The 20,162-nt window shown below is 40.4% G+C and overlaps 1 protein-coding gene across 2 annotated transcripts in view; it reads right to left on the reverse strand.

Annotated features, from left to right (window-relative positions):
• EGF (epidermal growth factor) overlaps window positions 1–20,162 on the reverse strand; it is a 43,262-nt gene that overhangs the window by 14,202 nt on the left and 8,898 nt on the right. For both annotated transcript variants that reach the window (XM_083756393.1, XM_083756392.1), the window contains exons 4-13: window positions 19,842–20,072; window positions 19,093–19,295; window positions 14,636–14,761; window positions 12,995–13,117; window positions 11,474–11,596; window positions 9,596–9,721; window positions 8,618–8,754; window positions 6,252–6,400; window positions 4,760–4,864; window positions 2,706–2,929 (exon numbers count right to left, since the gene is read on the reverse strand). In XM_083756393.1, coding sequence (XP_083612519.1) covers window positions 2,706–2,929; window positions 4,760–4,864; window positions 6,252–6,400; window positions 8,618–8,754; window positions 9,596–9,721; window positions 11,474–11,596; window positions 12,995–13,117; window positions 14,636–14,761; window positions 19,093–19,295; window positions 19,842–20,072 — 1,547 coding nt within the window. The remainder of the gene's footprint in view (window positions 1–2,705; window positions 2,930–4,759; window positions 4,865–6,251; window positions 6,401–8,617; window positions 8,755–9,595; window positions 9,722–11,473; window positions 11,597–12,994; window positions 13,118–14,635; window positions 14,762–19,092; window positions 19,296–19,841; window positions 20,073–20,162) is intronic.

Here is a 20,162-nt window from a genome sequence, read left to right on the forward strand (position 1 = left end):
TAGGTGCTAAAGGTAGTAAGGAATACATCCCCATTGCCAAGGCAACCACACCAATGCTTAAAATTATAGGAGGAGAATGTTATGGGGGGGGTTGTAGGTCATCCAGCCCAAGCCCCTGCTCAAAGCAGGAAACCCAGAGCTAAAGCATCTCCAACAGATGGCTGCTCAGTCACTACCTGAAGCTCTCTAGCAAGGAAGAGCTCACCATCCTTCTAGGAAATGGGTTCCAGTGTCGTGGCATTCCTCCTGATGTTCCACCAAAACCCACGCTCCTGTAGCTTCCACCCATTTTAACTAGTCCTGCCCTAGTCTTTGCCCCAATACAGTCACAGATTGTTGACTAGTTGGGGCAAAAGGGGAATGGGGATGTGGCCTGGGCAGATCCAATTGAGAATAATGGTGACAACCCAAGACCTTTGCAGCATAAACTGAAGCCCAACTCCTTCTTTGCTGCCTTCATTTATACTTCCTTCCTGGTTCTTCCTGAAGTACACCAGTTCAACCTGCTGCATGGCATGGCCAAGCTATGTATAACAGATGGCAGATCCACAGATGCAAATCTGAATGTGGATAGTATACATTCGTTATCCACTTTCAGTGGAATATACTCAATGGAATATTCAATGGCTGCGCTCGTTTCTCTCTGGTCGGGGACAGAGGGTGGCGCTTGGGGGGGGGAATTGTCATCGCGCCACTCCTTGGTGTGTGGAGTGCCTCAGGGTGCAATTCTCTCCCCTATGCTTTTTAACATCATTATGCGCCCCCTCGCCCAGCTTGGCCGGAGTTTTGGGCTGGGTTGCCATCAGTATGCTGATGACACCCAACTCTATCTGTTGATGGATGGCCATCCTGACTCGGCCCCAGACACACTGACCAGATGTTTGGAAGCTGTGGCTGGATGGTTACGTGGGAGCCGGTTGAAGTTAAATCCTTCAAAGACAGAGGTCCTCTGGCTGGGGCAGGACGATATGGGATTGAGGGGGCAACTCCCATCTCTTGCAGGGGTGCTATTAGTGCCAGCACCGTCCGTTAAGAGTTTGGGTGTAATCTTCGATACCTCCCTCTCTATGGAGGCGCAGATTACAGCTATAACAAAGGCGGCATTTTTTCATCTCCGCCAAGCTAAGCAGTTGGCCCCTTATCTCTCTCGCCCTGACCTAGCCACTGTGATCCATGCGACGGTCACCTCCAGACTGGATTATTGTAACTCGCTCTACGTGGGGCTGCCCTTGAGACTGACCCAGAAACTCCAGCGGGTGCAGAATGCCGCGGCGAGACTCCTTATGGGGTCTTCGCTGCAAGATCACATTCATCCGGTACTATACCAGCTGCACTGGCTCCCGGTGGAGGACAGGATCAGGTTTAAGGTGCTGGTTTTAACCTTTAAAGCCCTATATGGCCTAGGACCCTCGTACCTACGGGACCGCCTCTCCTGGTATGCCCCACAGAGAAACCTACGGTCTGCAAATAATAACATCCTCAAGGTCCCAGGCCTCAGAGAGGTTAGGCTGGCCTCAACTAGAGCCAGGGCCTTCTCGGCTGCGGCTCCAATCTAGTGGAACGCTCTGTCACAAGAGACTAGGGCCCTGCGGGACCTGACATCTTTCCGCAGGGCCTGCAAGACAGAGCTATTCCACCTGGCCTTTGGTCAGGGCGCAGCCTGGCTCCCTCCTCTGGCAACCTGCACAGAATTTTGCTTAATCAGTTGCCATCAATTTGATTTTAATTAATTTTTATAATGAAATATTTTTAGAATGTGTGATTATTTGACTGTTTGATTATTTGATTGTTGTTAGCCGCCCTGAGCCCGGCTTCGGCTGGGGAGGGCGGGATATAAATAAAATTTATTATTATTATTATTATTATTATTATTATTATTATTATTATTGTTATTATACATCTGGGTGTGTGTTCCTATGCATATCCACATGCTGCCCAATTAGTCATGAGTAACTGACTACCTGCACAGAAATGGAAAGCTGTGCCAGCTCAGAAAGTCTTGTCATACAAGTACTGACACAGCATGGCAAGCCAGTGATCCTCAATTCAGCTGACAGAGGAATAGGGACATATTGCCTTATTCCCAACTCAAGTGAGAACAGTGAAACGGTTTTGTTTCCTCAAGAGGCTGGGATAATGCAGTGAGGAAGTTCTTTTCAAGTAGCACTGAAACAAGGAAACAAATCAGGGAAACAATGGCTGTAGGCTGATAAACAAACTGCAATAAAGAGGTTTCTGTCTGAAATGGCAATGCTTGTAGCAAAAAAGTACAAAATGCCATGAACTTTCAGCAGAGAACTAGTTACTGTATATTTTTAGTTGTCTCTTATAGACCTTTCCATTTTAAAAAAGAAAAGCCTGTTCCCCTCTCATATTATTACACATATCTCTTTTCCCTTTGAAAACTGCAGCTTATTTCTATAGCTATCTTTGAATATATGTATGTTTTCACCCACCCCACCCCAGTTTGCTCAAAGCAGTTTACAATATAGACTGATAACTTCAGTAAAAGCATAGAATAAATATGTTTCCTGAAACTGGGTTAAGAATTTACTCCTTTTTCAACTGGCATCAATCTGTAGAATTCACAAGGCACTGGTTAACTCAAAAGGCGGCCTTTTACTGATATTTCGATATGTGCAGCATACCAATGCACTGAAACTCTTGCATCTATGGTCAGAAAACTGTCAATCCCAAAGCCTCACCTACATCATTCTGTGTGAGTATTTGCCGTTCAGAACCATCCAGATTTGAAGTCTCAATAGCAGCCTTTTTGGCATCACACCAGTATAGCTTGTCAGCAAAGTAGTCAATCGTTATTCCACTGGGCCAAAGCAAATCGGAATCTACTATAATGAGACGATCAAAGCCTTGTAAGGAAGACCTTTCAATCCGTGAATTAATCCCTACGTCTGTCCAAAATAGTTGCCTTTATTGAAGAAAAAGAGATTTATTTATTTTTTTAAAAAAATTACTTTCACCTTGCAGTAAAGAGAGAGAGAAAATACTTAAAACATTATATACATTACAGCATTTATTGTTGTGGATGATATAAATGTAAGCAATTATACAGGTAGGTTATTATTTTGTATGTTAAATTCTCTACTTGATCCTTGAGCTGTGACAAGACAAAACAAAAGTCACATGACAACTTCAACAAGCACATTTCAAGCCACAGTGGTCACCAAGAGAATTATTTTTATTTTATTTTATTTTATTTTTACAGAATTTATATAATTTGACTGTTTTATTTTTTTGTAAACTGCTTGGAGGCTATATTTGCAAACATTAGCATTGTCAATAAATGACAGGGCTAAAATATGAATTATTTTTTTTAATGAAATAATGATTATAGTCTACAATAAGGCAAAACCAGAATCATAGAATTGTTGCCTTCTGCATGTCCAGATAGGCTTGATTGAAGAAAAATGTTTTAAGCAGGTCCCAAAAAGAGTACAGTGAAAGTGGCTGCCTGAGACTAGGGAGTTCCAAAGGAGAGGTGCTGCAACACGAAAATATTTATTTCTTACAAGTGTGGAATGAATATTATGTAGCATCTATAACTGTGCCAGTTCCGCAGATCAAAACTGTCAATTATGCTTTTCTCGTGATGAGTTCAGCACATGACAACTGTGTGGAAAGCCTTTGAGTTTAACTGAGGTAGACAAACCCACCCCCACGTGGTTAATTCAACATTGCCATGCCACTGCACACCATGGTTTAGCATCTGCTTTGCATGCAGAAGATTCCCTGGTTGAATCCCCAGTATCTCTAGGTAGAACTGGGAATGTTTATGGCCTGAAATCCTGCAAGTCAATGTAGGCAGTGCTGACCCAGATAGACCAATTCTGACTCCTGTGTACACTAACAGTTGACAAGCGATTGCCATAAACCCACAATTATCCTACAAGCTGTGTATGTCAATATGCTTCAGTTTGATGTTGCCTTACTGGAAAAATTGACTCCCTTATCTCCCATGTGAATGTGATTCCCTGTATTAGACCACCACAACCTCAGGTGTCATTCTGGACAGATGCTCTAGGGATAAAAAAAACCCCTTTGAATTATTTTAATGCCTATTTTTATTTCATCCCCCTCTGCAGGGGTGCAAATTTGAATAAAATATTGTGGGGGCCCAGATAAGCCCCGCCCCTCATAATCAATCACATGACGCAGTGCAAAAATGCCATTTGAATGAAACTTTGTGGGCAAAGTTTGTGCTCAGCCCCCTCAAATATTTTATTGTGGGGCTCAAAGCCCCCATTGCCCCTATGCCTCTGTGGGATCAAAACACTCAGACAAGAGCAGGTTATAAATACTTAGAAACAAAGAAATGATCCCTGTTTTGAGTGGCTTAGCTTTGTACACACACTCCAGAAAGGCATTCATGCCAAAACATGGATCTAAATAATAGTTTCACATACTTTGTTCAGTGGTGCATTCTGGGCAGGATTTGGGGGCAAAAGTCCAGAACCCCATTCAGCAGAATGATCATAAATATCAACCCCCCAGCCCCACCCAACACAGCAGGGTTGGCTAACCACATTTTCTTTAAATAAAGTTATAAACATTCCCATCTAACGAGCCTGTAAGGCTGCAGTCTTAACCATGTCTTCTGCTCCTAGGTAAATGGGGCTAGGATTGCAGTCTAAAGAAGACAATGAAGCCCAAATCTAAAATAATCTAACTGCACTTCTGGCTTTATTCTTTAGTCTATACTCCTCCTGCTGTCAGTTTCAAAGAAAGTTTCACTTCTTACTCAGTGAATGGATGGACAGCAATTCCCCGAGGCTGAGACACGTCTTCCCAGATAATTATTTTCCTCTGCATTCCATTCAGATTGCTACTTTCAATTTGAGACTTCCTGCGTACACATGCAGATAGATTAGTTACTACAGTAATTTATTACCAACCAAATAAATTGTTGCTCTTTTCGTTTGTGGCTACAGTCAGTTCACAGTACCATATACAGTATATTTCCATCCAGTTTTGTTCTGCTCCATCACTCCTATCTCCCTTCCTGATTTCTCCTACTCAGTTTTGCTTTGTCCCTCTTACATGAGTCGTAAGCTGCCTAGGTAAGGGAGTTTCTATTCTATTTTGCTATGCAACCAGCCATTCTATTAATGTTACTGCATATAATTGCAACAGTAATTATAGCAGCTTATATCACGATTAAGAACTGGTTTAGCACACTGTCTGCAGACAAACACCGGCTCCCTTGGCTTGTAAAGCGAGATGAGCACCGCAACTCCAGAGTCATCTGCAGCTGGACTTAACTGTCAGGGGTCCTTTACCTTTTTTAAGAGCATGAATTGCCCTGTTTAAAAACCACAAAAGCCATTGTTTGTCTTAAGAAGAGTTTGGATTTGATATCCCGCTTTATCGCTACCCAAAGGAGTCTCAAAGCGGCTAACATTCTCCTTTCCCTTCCTCCCCCACAACAAACACTCTGTGAGGTGAGTGGGGCTGAGAGACTTCAAAGAAGTGTGACTGGCCCAAGGTCACCCAGCAGCTGCATGTGGAGGAGCGGAGACGCGAACACGGTTCCCCCGATTATGAGTCTATTGCTCCTAACCACTACACCACACTGGCTCTCCACTTAAGCAAGCCTTATCTACCCCCATCCATAACATGGATATAATATTATTAGCCTGCATCACAATTTGCTGATATATAGCACACATCTCTTTAAAACATGTTGCACACCTCTTTTTAAGCACCACAGAATTATCACAAAATGCAAATAACATGACATCATGGCATGCCATGACATCATAATTCTTTGGCCTTGGCTCAAAAAGGGTGTAGCTTCTCCCACACCCATTCCATTGTGATTTCCTCTTTTAACTAAAAAATTGTTCCCTTCCTTTATGGTGCCCCAGAGCTGAGAAATTTTTGTAGAAGTTTCAGAGAAAATAGGCTTAAGAGAGTTTACACGCAGGGGACACTGAGCCACCATTGATTTTATTGCCCCAAAAGGTATGGATCTTCATGCAGACACTGCCTTCCATGACCACTTCTATGCAGAATAATGTTCAGCAAAAAGGTCTGGCTGACCCTTCGACATTGGGCAACAATGGCATTTTCCATTTGCTAAACCTTTCTGTTACGACTTAAGCACACAAGAGCACACTGGCATCTTTGAGAACAACATTTCAATTACGCCAGTCTTTTGCCAGTCATTCATTTCCCACAATGTCTTACGCCAGCATTAAGTATGCTGTAATATGTGTGAGAGAGAAACCTACCCCCAGTCAGTCCAATACAATTTGCGATTAATCCAGTCAATGGCGAGTCCTTCAGGTTTCTCCGTTGCTTCGCGGATAACATTTTCACAATCTGAGCCATCCAGATTAGCTCTCTCTATCCACTTCAAGGCTGTGTGAGCAAAATAAATCTGTAATGAGAAAAACAGAAGGTTTATAGCTGATTATTGCACATCTTATTAGAGAGCAGGATTTCCTTAGCTAGTGGCTTTACCATCAGCAATGAAATTTCTTGGGGGGGGGGAATAAATGAGTAATTACAAAATTGTAGCCCATGATTACAGATCAAATAAGCAGGCACTTATCCTTCAACCAGAATGACTTCTGCAGCCTGAGCATGCTTAGCAAGTAAATCCTGACTGCCCTATATACCATCTCTTCAATAACCTGTGCTTCTCTTTCAGCCAAGCAACTTGCAATAGGAGAAACAATCAGTAATCTGTAAAATAATTCTGAAGTCTGATAAGGACCTGCAAAAAATGGTTACAGTATGGACTGCTCCTGTTCACTGCTCCAGTCAGTTAGTTACCCCCTGCTCCAAAATACTCCATTCCACGCCCTATTCCACTCGGTTTTCCCACCTGGCAACTGTCAGTCATTCCATGGCTACTGCTCATTCTCAGTCTTTCTTGGGTGTTTCAGAGGGTCTCCCCCCCCCCCCCCCGTCGCCACTTTAGTTTTCTAAAAGGCAGCATTTTGTGTTTTAAGTTCTGGAAACTGGGGTTCCTTCGAGGTTGCTCCTGCCTCTCTCGTGCTTTACACATTGGCCTTCATCCCTGAACACTGAAAACAGTGGTATGCTTGCTGATAGCTTTTGAAATAAATTTGGAAATGCCAAGTATGAAAGATAAGTCATTTTAGTGCATTGAGAAAGTCAAACTACAGACTGCAAATGAGGAATTCCTGGGTTTTTTTATTCCAAGAATAACATATAAATTACTAACTGATTCTAAAGAGAGAGGAGGCTTCTCTACGCCAGATTTGAAGTTATATTATGAAGCAACCTGTCTCTGCTGGTTGCGGGAATGGATCTTGTTAAAAATACAGATTTACTAGACTTGGAGGGTCATGATAATAGATTTGGGTGGCACGCTTATTTGTGGTATGATAATACATAAAGGAAATATAAAGAGAAAGAGGGCACTTTCTATCATATGTGGTGGCCATGTACACTGGTAAAGATTTTCTGGTAAATGATATATAATGAGTTAAAGAAAATATTTAAAAATACAGTACATTTGTCAAAAAACCAGAAGCCTTCTTACTAGGTATAATAAGTGAAGGGTTCCCAAGAGAAGATAAAAAACTTTTTATGAATGCAATGATGACAGCAAGAATGCTACTAGCCCAGAGATGGAAAGAAGGAGAAGTACCAACAACAACAAAAAGACAGGTGAAACTGATGGAGTATGCAGAAATGGGGAAGATCCGAAATCAGGAAGATCAAGTATTTTCTAAAATCTAGAGTAAATATGTAATTTATTTAAAAGACCACTGTAAATGGTTAAAATCTTTGGCAGGGATGTAAAGACACTTGTAATGTGAATTTTTTTAATGGCAATTATAGTTATATAAGAGATAGATAAGGGTAAAAGATGCAGTAAATTTAATCTTAAAGATGGAACCCATGGAGGGAGGGAAGGTCTAGGGGTTCAAAAGAACTCCGTATTTTAATGTTTGAAATGGTTTTGTTTTATATGTATAAAATTTTTTTAAAACTTAATTAAAAAATAAATAAAAAGCAAAAGCAAATGAGGAATTCCATTTAACCGTTGATGGATTCTTAAGGATCATAAGAAATAAGCACAAGGCAACTCTGTCCAAATATATTATCTGAAGAGATAGCAGGTCGTCCGCTGTTTCCAGGAACTTTTCTCATTGTGAGATTTTTGTGGGTGAGCTGTGAGTTTGTTGGACCCTGGGTGAGAAGCCAGAGGCGGACAGGGTGTGTCTGAAGCAAAATGAATTGATACTGATTTATACATACTAGTTGCTTTGTATTAATGCAACATTTTTATATGTAACTGTGTATTTTTGTAATATTGCCATTGTTTGCATTGTGCCTCATTCCCAAAAGGAAACACAGACCTTGCATAAGTGCCTGGAACACCATGAATCTTGTACCACTCAGAGAACAGGGTGGCGTGCAACAAGGTTCTGTTGAAGTTGTTTGATTTTGCTTCAGTTTTCTGCACCAAGCTTAGAGATATTTTTAAATATATTAAATGAATCTAATCTAAACTAATGCACATCAAGGAGAACCAGTAACCAAGAGGTTAAAATGCAAAGAAGCAAAAGCCAAGTGTCCTTGCAACACTTCAAAATCCTCTAGTTTGCAAATGCCTTACCTTATTTTCAACAGGGTCATAGTCAAGAGCTAAGACTATTCCCATCTGCCACTCGAGTAAATTTGAGTAATCTGTTCCATCAAAACCAATACGGCGGATCTCTCGGCTCTGTGCAAACAACAGAAATGGCTTCGGCCCTGTTTGTGACAAATTTCATAGCATGTTAGCTCTTCTAGTCCCATAATAAACTTTAGAGAAGAAACCTTGAGGATTACAGAGTTACTTTTGCCTTTTGCACGCTAAGGACAAAGTGTGTTGCAGACCATTTTTTCCCCTAAAAAGTTTTTTTTTTATGAAGTCTACAGAAAAACAGAATTTTGACACTTGAATGGTATGGCATATGCTTCTTTTCCCATATGGAAAAGAGAAAAAAGCCACAATTCAGGGAAGAAAGAGAAACTTTAGAGGCAATTAGGGAAAATTAGAGAAACTCTCTCTGTAAGGTCAAACTCAAAGAAAACCTGAGCTGTCAGTCTTATCTCTCCACCATGCTTTTATCTGAGCTGTACATTTTTATTTTTGTAAAGAGCCACTTGTGCATTGAAACCACATAGACAGATATAATCGACAGAAGACATCTGAAGGCAGTCCTGTATAGAGAAGCTTTTTAATGTGTAATGTTTTATTATGTATTTATATATGTTGGAAGCCACCCTGAGTAGCTGGGGAAACCCAGTCAGATAGGTGTGGTACAAATAATAAAATTATTATTATTATTATTATTATTATTATTATTATTATTATTATTATTAGTGGAAAATTGCTTCAGAGGGAGGAAACCAAAGGAATTATGACATCACAGCTGTCAGCCAATCAACATTGTGCACAACCAACTTCAGAGGTTGAAATGGCTTTCTCTTAGCGCAACTTAAGGAGAAAGAGTGATGTCAGACAAGAACGTGATCAGTACACTTCCAGAGTTTTTTCACTACTGAAATCATGTTTGCTTGTAATGAAACCAACTATTGTGCTACTAACCTGCAGCAGTACAGCGTCTTTTGTCCTCCTGGAGAATATAGCCAGGAAAGCAATCACATGCCCAAGTTAATGGACTGAGAGAGACACAAATGTGGCTGCAACCACCATTATCAGGAGATGAACAACCTTTAAGAGACCATGGGAAAAAATTGAACGCTAAAACTCTATTACAACAAGGCTTACATTAAACATCATCACCCACCCTAATGAAGCCTTATTAACTGTTACTAAACTTTCTAAACATTATTAAACTTTCTAAAACAAGACTGTTCTCTTTGAAAATGGTGAGTGTTTGCTTCCAAGGAAGGTAAGGACTAAGGTCTCTACCATATTGTCTCTCACTGGAGCTTCAAGGCAAGGAGGTTCTTCCAAACTCCAAAAAAGGAAGTCCATTCCTCATGGCTGGCTGTCTCCAACAGTTAGCAAGTCTGGACACTTGTCACGAAGTCTAGATAACTTCAGAAAGATTTGCCGTAGTTGCTCACCACTCTAATTTAGTAATATATGGAATATTCTCAGTATAAGAAGGTTTACTCATGCATCCCCTGTGTACACACTATATGTTTAAAGCTCATTTGAAGCACATTATTTCCCCTCAAAGTATTCTGGACACTGTAGTTTACCCCTCACAAACTTACAATTCCCAGAAGGCCTTAGCAAACTAGGATTCTTTGAGGGAAGAGGTGTTCTTTAAAGTTAACGTATATACAGAGTCTTAAACTCAGAAGATAGTGATCGTTTACAACACTTGAAAGGCCACATTCTCATGTCTGCCCATGGTCTATGAAGTGCTGCAAGCGCTGCCCTCTGAATGTGGAGTGACAGTCGGAAAAGAAACATGGTGAGTGGTGGGGAGGGGGTGGGATTGGAAGACTAGAACCCTAAACAGGAGTGCTTACTTTAAGAAGGTTGAAACACTGCAACGTTTTGCTGCAGTTCCTATGTGTCCACTAAGCAAGAACCTCTATGAGCCAATCTGCATGTTACATGCAAACGTATGGTTTGAAATCTGCTTCTTTTAAGGAAAATCAGGTTTGGGAGAAGAGATTTTGAGTAGAGAAGAAGCAGACATCATGGTGGGGCAGTGTTGTCACTGAAAAGTAGTGGGTACATAAAGGGTTTAAAACACTGCTGCTTCTACACTTAAAATCACCCCTTCCCAAGTCTTAACCCTCTCCACCACCAGAAGAAAGATTTTAAAACATACAGTTGTGTATAACATTTAGTTCAGCCCTAAACAATTAATGTTATGGCTGGACAAAGACTTAAGGAAAAGGTTTCATCCCTAAGCTCCATAAATCATTTGCAGTAAAATGGATGAATATCACACATACACCAGGGAAAACAGTATTTTTTTGTTAAACCCTGTTCATGACAGACAGAAGAATCTCTGCCAAAAAAAGCAATGAATTCTAGCAGATATTAAGCACCCGAACCTCATTTAATGACACACCAAATGAAAGTCGTTCACACACCGCAATATGAAATGGCTTTGGATAATGAAGCAATGAAACCCAATGATCCTGAAACTTGTCAAGAGGATGCTTCATGTTTTATTGCATCTTTTACTTTTAAATCCATGTCTCATGATGACTTGGGGGGGGGGGGCTTTAACCCTTTCCCTGCCTTCTGTTTTTCCATTTCACAGGCTTGCTACTGTAGATGATGAAAATCTTGTAGCAGGCTGGGCAGCAGTTATCTCGGTCAGAACATTTGGGTTGAAGTCCAACTTGAAGCTTACCTGTTACATGCTTTAGCTGCTAATAAGAATGGGTTTCTTATTCCTAGGATACCAATCTGGACAGTGCAAGTGTGGTGGGTGAGTACACACAAACACACTCGCCTCCCAGGCAGCTGGCTCACTCTTCACATGCTTACCTGTGCATGTTCTTCCATCTGCTTGGAGAACCGATCCCTCAGGGCAAAAGCAAGCAGGCCCCTTCACTGTCTGCCCACAACCATGGCTGCAATGAATGTAACTGCTTGGACAGGGAATTAGTTCTACAGTAAGTTTAAAACAAAGGAAATAAGAGTTAAAGGAGGAACAGATTGAACAATGGAAATAATGGTTTGCAGGAATTTCAAGGAAGGGATAAATTTCAGCCACCCTGGCTCATCAAGCCTCAGCTCTTTTAACATATGGCAAGACGGTCTCTGAGTGTATGATTTAATACACAGTACCTCTGCCTTTAGAATTAAGCTATGCAGGTCTCTATAACCAAAATAATGCATCTTGCCTCCAAGATCATAGTTTAGCCTCTGGGGTTTTTGGAGCAAGGACTGGCACTGCTGTAAGTAAGGAGGGAAAAGACTGGCTATTGGAGTTAGAGTGTCTAATGGACCAGGAGGATGTGGGGAACTGTGCCTAAAGTCCCATGTCCAGATAAATGGAAGCAATTTATTTGTCTTCTTCCAGCATTGCTCGTGTGTATCGTATCGTCTGCCTTTTGAGCTATACTGTATGCTGCACCTGGGACACAGAGCGATTGCTGCATATAAGCAACATTTGTGTGAAGGAAGGAAGAAAACCAGCCCTACCCAAGTACAGTGATGTCAGCAACATGAAAGCTGAACAGAGGAAAAAGTGGAGGAGTCCATGATCCAACAACGATGTTTGATCTGGAGGAAAATCTCATTTGTCCCCATCTGTTCAGACCATTTGTGGCTGTTGTTTTTTAATCTCACAGTGAATGCGTTTCTCATTTTGCTGAATAAGATTTTAGAATTTTGAAATAATAGGCTGATCGTAATAATACATACTTTTCAATTCTAAATTCTGGCTTTTGTCCTCCTTAATATCTGCAAGCTGGAGGAGGAGCCCCTCGCCCCTCGCTTTTGCTCCCTTAATGGCCCATTCCCCAGGCAACCACCTATGAGGAAGCTAGCCTGATCTATATTTTAACACTTGCTAGGATTATAGGGATTAGAACTCTGGGACCCACAAACTCATAACAATACCTTTGAAGCAGTATAATACCACTTGTGCCTTCCCCCAAAGAATCCTGGGAAGTTTAGTTTGTTAAGGGTGCAGAGCAGTGTTAAGAGACTCCTATTCCCCTAACAGAGCTACAGTTCCCAGAGTTCCCTGGGAAGAGGGATTGATTGTTAAATCCCTCTGGGTTTTGCACACAGAGTACCCAGGTTCACTCCACAGCTTCTCCAGGGTAGGGTTGGGAAAAGCACGGCCTAGAATCCTAGAGAGCTACTGCCAATCATTGCAGACAAGACTAAGCCAAATGGACCAAAGATCTGGCTCAACATAAGACAACTTCCTATTTCCCTATGTAGCAAAAGTGTTGGATTAGCATGGCTGTGCTGGTAAACTTCCACTGCTATCAGAAGAGGACTTTCAGAAGGCAGGAGCAAACATTTGTGTATTTGTGTCTGACAGCTACCTACCGTGGCAAGTTTTCTTGTCAGACAGTAGAACAAAATTTCTTGGACATGTACAATAATAGGAGCCTGGGACATTGACACAACCTAAAGTACATCTATGGTTCCAAAATGCACATTCATTGACATCTGATGGGGAGGAAAGAACAATTAGAAAAATTCAAGGGGAGCTAATAAAAAAAGTAAGAGAACATCATTAATGATATTACGAGCTGTCACTATTTGGGGGTGGGATTCAGTCACATTCAAATGCAGGTAGCACAATTAAAGCTGATTTGGAGTCCCTGCACAACAAACCCACCCCCCACAAAGATCAGACTTCTGTGAAAAGGAAAGTAATGAGGAAACGCACTAGAAAGTGTATCATAACACTTCCTTTGATGTAACATTACCTAACCTCTGCACAAACAAAGCAGAGTGAATGCTCGTTCAATAGTCCATGCCTTCTAATCTCACTGCAAAAAAATAATAATCAGCAAGCAGGTCATCTGCAGGTGCCCAATATTCATATTTGGATGTCTTGAGTAAGAGAAGGCAGATATGCTACTTTTGAGAGGTGAGGGTTATTGGTTTCTTTTGTTCTTGTTTTTATTATGTATTTTGTGTTTTTATGCTGTAAACTGCCTTGAGATCTTCAGATAAGATGCAGGGTGCAAGTTCAATACATAGTAATAGTATAATACTACACTGGAAACTTTCCTCAGCTAATGGGAGAGAAAACTGAGCTACATGAACCAAGGGACCCAACTCAATATAAGGCAGTTTTTAATGTGCTGCCCAGAAGAGCCATAGCACGACAAAACTGGGACAAAAAAACCACCAGAATATTTGTGGTGTGAAAAGTTATGGGATTTCAGCAGGAAGTTACAGGATATGCCCTATTTGGAAAGAAAACAGTATGACTGCCCCAAAACTCCCCCCCCCCAAAGCAGTATTAAAAGCAGGATCCCATGTAACCATGCAAATACTATTGAAAGTGTGATTGTGTATGACCATCCAATAGCATCATGCACACAAATCACAATGAATGTGCAATAAAAATCCCATAGCATGATCACAACCAAACATTTTATCACTTATCTGTACCTAGCTCTGTACTTAGCTTGGTGGCCACGAAACCATGCACCTCAGGCTAAGGGACCCAACACCATCATCTGTCTTGGTTCACACATGCCTATGCTTGGAACAACTCATTCTACAAAAAATTGGCACTCTTTTTATTTCTATGTGTTAAGTGCTGATCAGTTTAGAGTGTATTATGTCTTATGAATCCCCTGCTTCACTCTGAACAAACCAGCACTTGAATTAGAAGGGACAACCTCATTAGTTACTGTATCTAACAAGTGTAGGGAGTCATGATTTGGCAAAAAAGGGGGGTGAGTCATGAGCTGGGGCTTGTGCACTTCACAAAGGGCCTCCTTGCCCCCCACCTCAAATTAGTCCAGCATTGTGAACCAGACTGAAATATTTCAAAAGAGCTGCCTTGTGGTCTGACATTTTTGTCCCTCTGTTCCAAAAATATATATGGTGGAGAAACACCATCTATTTTTCTAATTTAGTGCATCTGTTTATAGTTTGAGGACTAGAGAGTAACAAACATGCCTGCCTACCCACATCATTCAATCACAAGCAGTTATCCTTCATTACCTTCACAATATTGCTTTGTTTTGCTTAAGGTAAACCCACTCATACATTTACAACGACTGCTCTTGGGGTCTCGCTTGCAGGTACTTGTCTTGCAGCTTTTTCGAGTTGAAAGACATGGCCTTCTTTCTGGAAAAGAGGATTATAGCAAGATAAAGACTGACTCAAAATGCACCCAGTTTTTATTTATATATTAGGGGCTGATGTCCCTGGTGGCTTCCCTCAACAATCCCTTCCCCCCAACCCTTCCCCCAGAACCCGCCTTCCCCTTACTCCTTGCCCAAGCCCCCATCCCCAAACCTCTGTCTACTCTACTACACTGCCCATCTCACCGAACCTGCCCTTCTGATGATTTGCAGCATGAGCCAGTTCCACAAGGACCTTTGCTACCATACTGCCCTCCTGGAGAATAGATTCACTTGAAGAACAAATCTGAATTTCAATGCTCCATCTGTGTCTCAATTAGAAATTAGGAAAATTAGAAACTGAGCTGGATGCAAATATATCTACAAAAAAGGCCTGTGTGTAAAAAAAAAAAAATGAGCAGAGAAAATTAGGTGTGTTTATGCATGAATGAATTTTGTGTGTACGTGTGTGTGTGTGTGTGTGTGCAGACATATACAGATAAATGACCTATCTAAGGCATAGATAGGAAGATAGATAGATAGATAGATAGATAGATAGATAGATAGATAGATGATAGATAGATAGATAGATAGATAGATAGATAGATAGATAGATAGATAGATGATAGATAGATAGATAGATAGATAGATAGATGATAAATTAGATGATAGATAGATAGATGATAGATAGATAGATAGATAGATAGATAGATAGATAGATAGATAGATAGATGATAGATAGATGATAGATGATAGTAGATAGATAGATAGATAGATAGATAGATAGATAGATAGATGATAGATAGATGATAGATAGATGATAGATGATAGTAGATAGATGATAGATAGATAGATAGATAGATAGATAGATAGATAGATGATAGATAGATAGATAGATAGATAGAGGTGATAGATGATAGATAGATAGATAGATAGATAGATAGATAGATAGATAGATGATAGATGATAGATAGATAGATAGATAGATAGATAGATAGAGATAGATAGATAGATAGATAGATAGATAGATAGATAGATAGATAGATGATAGATAGATAGATAGATGATAGATAGATAGATAGATAGATAGATAGATAGATAGATAGATAGATGATAGATAGATGATAGATAGATAGATAGATAGATAGATAGATAGATAGATAGAGATGATAGATATAGATATAGAGATGATAGATAGATAGATAGATAGATAGATAGATAGATAGATAGATAGATAGATAGATGATAGATAGATAGATATAGATGATAGATAGATAGATAGATAGATGATAGATAGATAGATGATGATAGATAGATAGATGATAGATAGAGATAGATAGATAAGATAGATGATGATAGATAGATAGATAGATAGATAGATAGATAGATAGATAGATGATAGATAGATGATAGATGATAGATATAGATAGATAGATAGATAGATAGATAGATAGATGATAGATAGATAGATAGATAGATAGATAGATAGATAGATAGACAGACAGACAGACACACACTCACACTCAAGTAAAGGAAACCTTGGGTTCTTTTGATAGTAACATTGTACAGAACATGGCTGTAAGTGGGTTCATCTACAAATGCCGCTTTGTCACTGTATACAATTGTTACTTCATAAAGGTGCACTGTTTATGAATAGAGCTATGACATTGCACAAACGCATTGCATTAGTTCTGAAGCCAACACAGTTCTGTACAGTGCCATGAAAGAGTCCTGGTAAAGATAAGTCAGAACGCCGAGGGAAGGGCAGGTAAAACAGTAGGAGGCATCCTGGTTTGACCTGTTGGAAGCAGAACACTAATCTAGTGGAAGGAAAAGAGCTTGCAACTAATAACCCAAATTTGACCTTAGCAAGCATTCGACAGCTAAAACAGTTTCTGTATTGTATGTGAAAAGCACAGCAACAGCTATTTCCTTTAAAAAAGAAAAAGGAAACAATGTTAGATTGTGCACTTTTAACTCCAGCGCACATTGACTTAGCCTCTGCAGAGCACTGAATTAATGCTCACATGATTTCATTTTCAGGTTTCCCTTGTTGTAAGATCCCCTTATAAATCTCATTTGTACTTTAGGCTAATTAGCCTTCCCTCAATCCAGGTCCTTGGGCTGGATAAGCTAAACAACGCACATGCAAAGTCCAAAGGCTTCATCTGGATTGGGCTACTTAAGCTTCTTTCCACCCCCTCAATGTTTTATAAGAAGTCATTGGTGAGGGAGTGGGGGAGGCCTATATTACTTCCATTTCAAATTCCTATGCTCTAGTCTATCCTGCCGTAAAAGGAAGATTCCGGAGTCAACGAAGAGCTCATTTTAAAAGCGAACTAATTATTAAGGTGGGAGAGAAGGGAAATTGCATCTCATCTCAACAGCTTTATACTATGGTAGCCAAAAAGGTCATGAGAAAAGACTACTAGAAGCATACACATGAGTCAACAAAAACCTTACTATGTACCTTCATTTGGATGGACAATTTACTTTCCCAGAATCCTCTGCCATTCTTGTCAGCCATTGTGACCCATGTCACTTACAGTGTTGATTGCCTGTTCCCCAACTTAGGTAAAGGTAAAGGTACCCCTGCCCGTACAGGCCAGTCTTGACAGACTCTAGGGTTGTGCGCTCACCTCACTCTATAGGCCAGGAGCCAGCGCTGTCCGCAGACACTTCTGGGTCACGTGGCCAGCATGACAAGCTGCATCTGGTGAGCCAGCGCAGCACACGGAATGCCGTTTACCTTCGCGCTGGTTAGCGGTCCCTATTTATCTACTTGCACCCAGGGGTGCTTTCGAACTGCTAGGTTGGCAGGCGCTGGGACTGAACAACGGGAGCGCACCCCACCATGGGGATTTGAACTGCCGACCATGCGATCAGCAAGTCCTAGGCACTGAGGTTTTACCCACAGCGCCACCCGTGTCCCATTGTTCCCCAGCTTACACACATGCAAATACACTGGCAGGCCTCCAGTCAATAAGAGCACAGGCTGACTGAGGTGATATTATGCAATGATGCTTGCTAAGCTTAGATTGACTGCTTGCATCAGCCTCCACAACAGGACGGCACCTCAGTACCAGCCCACAATCATCTTTATTTGGCTGAGTGCACACAACTGATTAGCAGTGTTCCGTTTACAAGGATAAACTGCAACGAACTCACTGTCTACCGTATCCAACAGAGCAATGGTCCCCAAGGATACAGGTGGACAGGTTTTACATATTTCTTGAAGTGTCATAAGCTTTGCAATTGCCCAAACATTCCCTTCTCTCTCCTCCTGTTTGTAAAGGTCCTACATATGAATGGTCCATAGATGGGCAGACTATGCATGTACAATGGCTAAGCATGTACACTACGGCATTCAGACTTTCAGGAAACACTGGCAGTGAAAGCAGTACACAAGCATAGATTGTCATCTGTCAGATTTGGGAATTAGGCTGAAGGGAAGAGAAGCATGGTCAGGAACACATTCATCAAGCCAAGGTCCTTTGGTGTTCTTCCAGTTTTATTCCTATTGCTTAAAGTAAACAATTGTTTTAATTTCAATCTTATATGTTGGTGGGTTTGTGGGGAAGAAGTATCCTTTATTCACAGCCATTTTATACTCCCTCAATAAATTAATCCAGAAGTATCCTCAGTGACATCTATTTTTAAAATAAAGAATTTATAATGTAGGGTGGTTTGAAAAACTACAAAATTTGGGACACGTTAACATACAAACATTTGTTCCAAATGGATTTCTGGTGGTTGATTATTATACAATATGTCTGTGAAGAACAATGGGTATTATTATGACTTATTCTTAGAGGAGGAAAAAATGTAAAAAGGAAGAGAATGAGGTATATTCATGTTTACCACATTATTGGAAATAGAAACGAAGGTAAGTTGTAAGAGCTATTGTATGCCAATATCAAGGGAAGCGGGATACAAGTGTATGTGTGCATGCTTGTGAGTGTGCATGTTTGTTTTACACAAAACATGCAATCTTCTTTTTAAAATGAGGTGCTGGAGAATGTGATATTAATAATGCAGATTTTATACCTACATAATGAGCATGCTTAGCTAAGGAAATTTGAACAGAGAGAGAGGAAAGAAATTGAACATAGTTGAACAAAGTTGCAGCATTGTTAAGGCATTTGAAAGGTTTGGTTGGAAAATGTGAACAGGAAATATCATGACTATATTCCTTGAATATCATGACAGTAGCAAAAGCAGGGTGGTACAAGATAATTTGAGATGTGATCCTAATAACTGAGCAGAACAATTATGCAACATGAGTTAAGCTTAAAATTCTTAAATATTTGATAATCAAATTACATGGAAACTTACCAAATGTTTTAGAACCCATCTTTATGCTGAGCTGTTTTAATGGGTGCACTACCAGTATTTCTGCAGGTGGGAGAAGTGAGAGCTGCAGGTTAATTGCAACTATATCTTTCCCTGTATATTTATTGGCTCTCCAAATACTACCAGTGGTTGAGTCGGAATAGTACATGTGGTCAGCAAAGAGGAATATGTCAGAAAGTTGGTTTCTATGGGAAAATAAAGCAAATAGTTGCATCTGTTCATTAACTTGCTGAAAGTTCATTATGTCATGGACATTCTAGCCCATTGATGGCCAAACCCGGCCCTCCAGCTGTTTTGGGACTACAATTCCCATCATCCCTGACTACTGGACCTGCTAGCTAGGGATGATGGGAGTTGTAGTCCCAAAACAGCTGGAGGGCCAAGTTTGGCTATCACTGTAACTAGCCAGTTAGGCAGCAATTCAGAGATAACAGGGCAGATCCTTACTATACTTTTAAAACAAATCCAGACACATTTAAAGCACATAAATTCCCCAAAGAATCCGGGGATTTGTAGTTTGTTAAGGTTTCTGGGAATTGTAGCTCTGTGAAGGGAAAACTACAATTCCCAGAATTCTTTGCAGGAAGTCATGTGGTTTAAAAGCATGTTGGATGTACTTTAAATGTATGGGGTAGACCACATATGTCTCCTGGCTAGATTGGGGCAATTTATTTTACACTTTGGCATTATATATTCACTAGCATATATATAACATATATTCATTAACATACCGTACTATGTATTTGTGCAAATGAACAGAACTAGCATTGTAGTCACAGCTTGCAATATGTGAAACTTCATCACTGGCATCATATTGGATCCAGAAGAGCTTCAGATCAATAAGATCTAGTGAGATACTTCTGATTTTTCCTGTGCTCCTCAGAAGTCTCCACATGTCTTTCCCATTCAGCACTGCTCTGTAGATGCTGTCAGTGGTTCCTTCAGAGGACCAAAATAAAAACCTGTTGATAAAATCAGTGATTGTCATTAATATTATTAAAATTACTTCAGGAGCAGCAGATCATAAATCTCTCACTTAATTCATTTGCAAT

The sequence above is a fragment of the Podarcis gaigeae genome, assembly GCF_964106915.1.
Source record: "Podarcis gaigeae genome assembly, chromosome: 9".
Lineage (NCBI taxonomy): Eukaryota > Metazoa > Chordata > Lepidosauria > Squamata > Lacertidae > Podarcis > Podarcis gaigeae.